Source organism: Perca fluviatilis, chromosome 12 (genome assembly GCF_010015445.1).
Source record: "Perca fluviatilis chromosome 12, GENO_Pfluv_1.0, whole genome shotgun sequence".
NCBI lineage: Eukaryota > Metazoa > Chordata > Actinopteri > Perciformes > Percidae > Perca > Perca fluviatilis.
The window spans coordinates 13,152,434-13,154,933 of NC_053123.1; the positions used below are offsets into that span (position 1 = coordinate 13,152,434).

The following is a 2,500-nucleotide window of genomic DNA, read 5'->3' on the forward strand; positions in this document are numbered from 1 at the left end:
CGTAAGCACAGTACCGGAGTAAAAGTACAGAAAAATTGATTTTCACACATTGATACCTCTATTTGAGTGGTCTCTGTATGTGATATTGCACAATATGACACTACCAATGTACTTTTCTGTCAGCCTTTTGTCATTGTTTCACACTTTACCCCGGAAATGTCGTCTATATAAGTGCTTTTAGAATCGGTAGCAATAGATTTCTAATGCCACTGCTGTGTGGTGTAGTAAATTGACACCATTGACTGAATCCAAATATCTCTACCTTCTTGACTAAGTGCTCCAGTGTCAGCCTGCATGTACGCTTAGTAGTGACTGATGAGAAGAAAACAGAGGAGAGAGGGATGGTAAGGTGGAAGAGCCTGTCGGGAACTCTGCCAGTTTCAACGTCAAAACAGGCAGAGAATCTCTAGATTCCCGGTCAGATTATAAAGATATCTGCTCTGTGAAAAGCTCCAAGGTTGACTAATTGGTACAAGTGCTGCAAAGTTGTGCAAGTTTCTGGCACATGACAGCGAAAGTCTGGATGACCCGGTGCCAAATGTGGAGTCGATCGTGACTGAGCGCCATACCGATCGACTAATAAAGAGTTTCTGAGTATACCAGAAATATGATGATGGTTTTTGAGTTATGCTACTGCTACTGGAAGGAGGAGGTGAAGCAGAGGAGGACAAGAAAAAAGAAAGAGAGGAGGAGTGGAGTGAAAGTGGGGGAAATGGAAGAAGAAAAGAGGAAGGACCATGGGGAAAAGGAAAAATTAATGGAAATAAAGTCAAAGGAAACATGTATTAGTTTGGGATTAGAACTGAACAAAGAAAATAAATGTTGAATTAAAGTAAAAGGACAGGGGAAATTAAAGAAAAAGAGACAAATAATAAAAACTTACCAATAATGAGGACAGAAAGATGGACTTCTTCTGACCTCTCCTCTCTGACATTTTTGCGTCTTCTTACTGGAGACCAGAGAGAAAGACAAAGAGAAATAGTCATGCAATGTAAACATTTACTACGATCAACCTTCTGCACCAAACCTCACTTACAAAACAGCAACATGAATGTAAGAACTCCTTTAGTAGTGCTGTCAGTGGGCACACAGTGTGTGTGGTGTGTGTGTGTGTGTGTGTGGCCCAGATGAGTTCACTGTCCCGTTACCATCACGTCATTGCCCATAAACATGTAACAGCAATAGAACATCCCATGGCATTCCTCTGGCTCATAACTGCAAGCACACATCACCGTTGGCTAACCTCTGCTTCAACAAAGAATGGTGATATCACTCAATAATGATCTGCCTATTTCTTAGTTATGTCTTTTTCGCACTAGGCAAACGTTTATGTCAAAACCCCAAACTTAGTTGAAACACCAGTAAAAACATCTTTCAAGTCTGGTTTCACACCAGCTAGCAACTCTATTTCAACTCCACCAAAATGAGGTGAACTTAAAGGTGCTCTAAGCGATGTTGGGTGATGTCACTTCTTGTTGACGTTCAAAGTATTGTCAAACTAAACGGAGGCTAGCTCACCCCTCCCTCCTCCTCATCCCGTCCCCTCCCCCTCCCTTCCGCGCACTAACCCCCCCAACCCCCACCCCCAACTCCTTCTTGTCGGTTATTGGCTGGAACACTGTTTGTTATGTTTGGTGGTGCAGGTTGGCACGGTTTGTTTTTGTTGCCGTTTGTGGAGCCTGGGCTGTCTACAGAGACCGCGTTTTTTTACAGTGTTCAGGGGACAGGCAGCTAGCGGATAGTGAGGAGATGTTTGCTGTATGTGACAAAAAATGTTGTAGCCTAAAAAAACACGTCGCTTAGAGCACATTTAAGTTGAAAAATAAAAATAAACATTTAGTGAATGGCTGAGATGCTGTCTCAGGTCCTCCACACACAGTGACTGTAATACTGAAGTGGACGTTGGGCAAACCATCATTATGAGATTGTGCGTTTGTTTTCTTACTTGTGAAATGATGGCTGGAGTTTGGATGTGAATTTAATGCTAGCAATGCTTCATAAAGTCTGTGTGTATTTCTCTCAGTGAGGCATAAATTAACATATATTTGTGTGTTTGTGTGAGTCTGTGCGCCTGCTAGGGGTTTTGAAATGAATCATTGCATTGACAGACCAAAATTGATTATTGCTTACTGATGTTACTTGTTGATTTTCCGCTTGCTGCTTCTTTTTTTTTCTGTTTTGTCTTTTTCTGTCTGTTGTCTGTTGTGTTCAGACTCCGCTAAATTCAGGAAGTGTCTTTTTTAAGAGGAGATACAATAAAACGGGGAGTTCATATATATCTGACTGCTCGAAATTGTTGATGAAAACCAAAATGTGTAGCAATAAATAATAATATTGAGGAGGTGACGCATCGTGGTGCATCGGGATATCGAATCGAAGACAGGACAATCAAATTAAATCATGAGACCAGTGAAGATTGACACACCAAGCACCTGTGTGTGGTCATGTGTAATTGCTTGTTTATTTCTTTGTACATCTGCAAGATCATGCCTGCGATTGT

General features: G+C 41.5%; 1 protein-coding gene across 1 annotated transcript in view; it reads right to left on the minus strand.

Moving 5' to 3' along the window:
* edar (ectodysplasin A receptor) overlaps positions 1-2,500 on the minus strand; it is a 38,336-nt gene that overhangs the window by 23,433 nt on the left and 12,403 nt on the right. The window contains exon 2 of the mRNA XM_039818966.1: positions 884-949. Coding sequence (XP_039674900.1) covers positions 884-934 — 51 coding nt within the window. The 5' untranslated portion in view covers positions 935-949. The remainder of the gene's footprint in view (positions 1-883; positions 950-2,500) is intronic.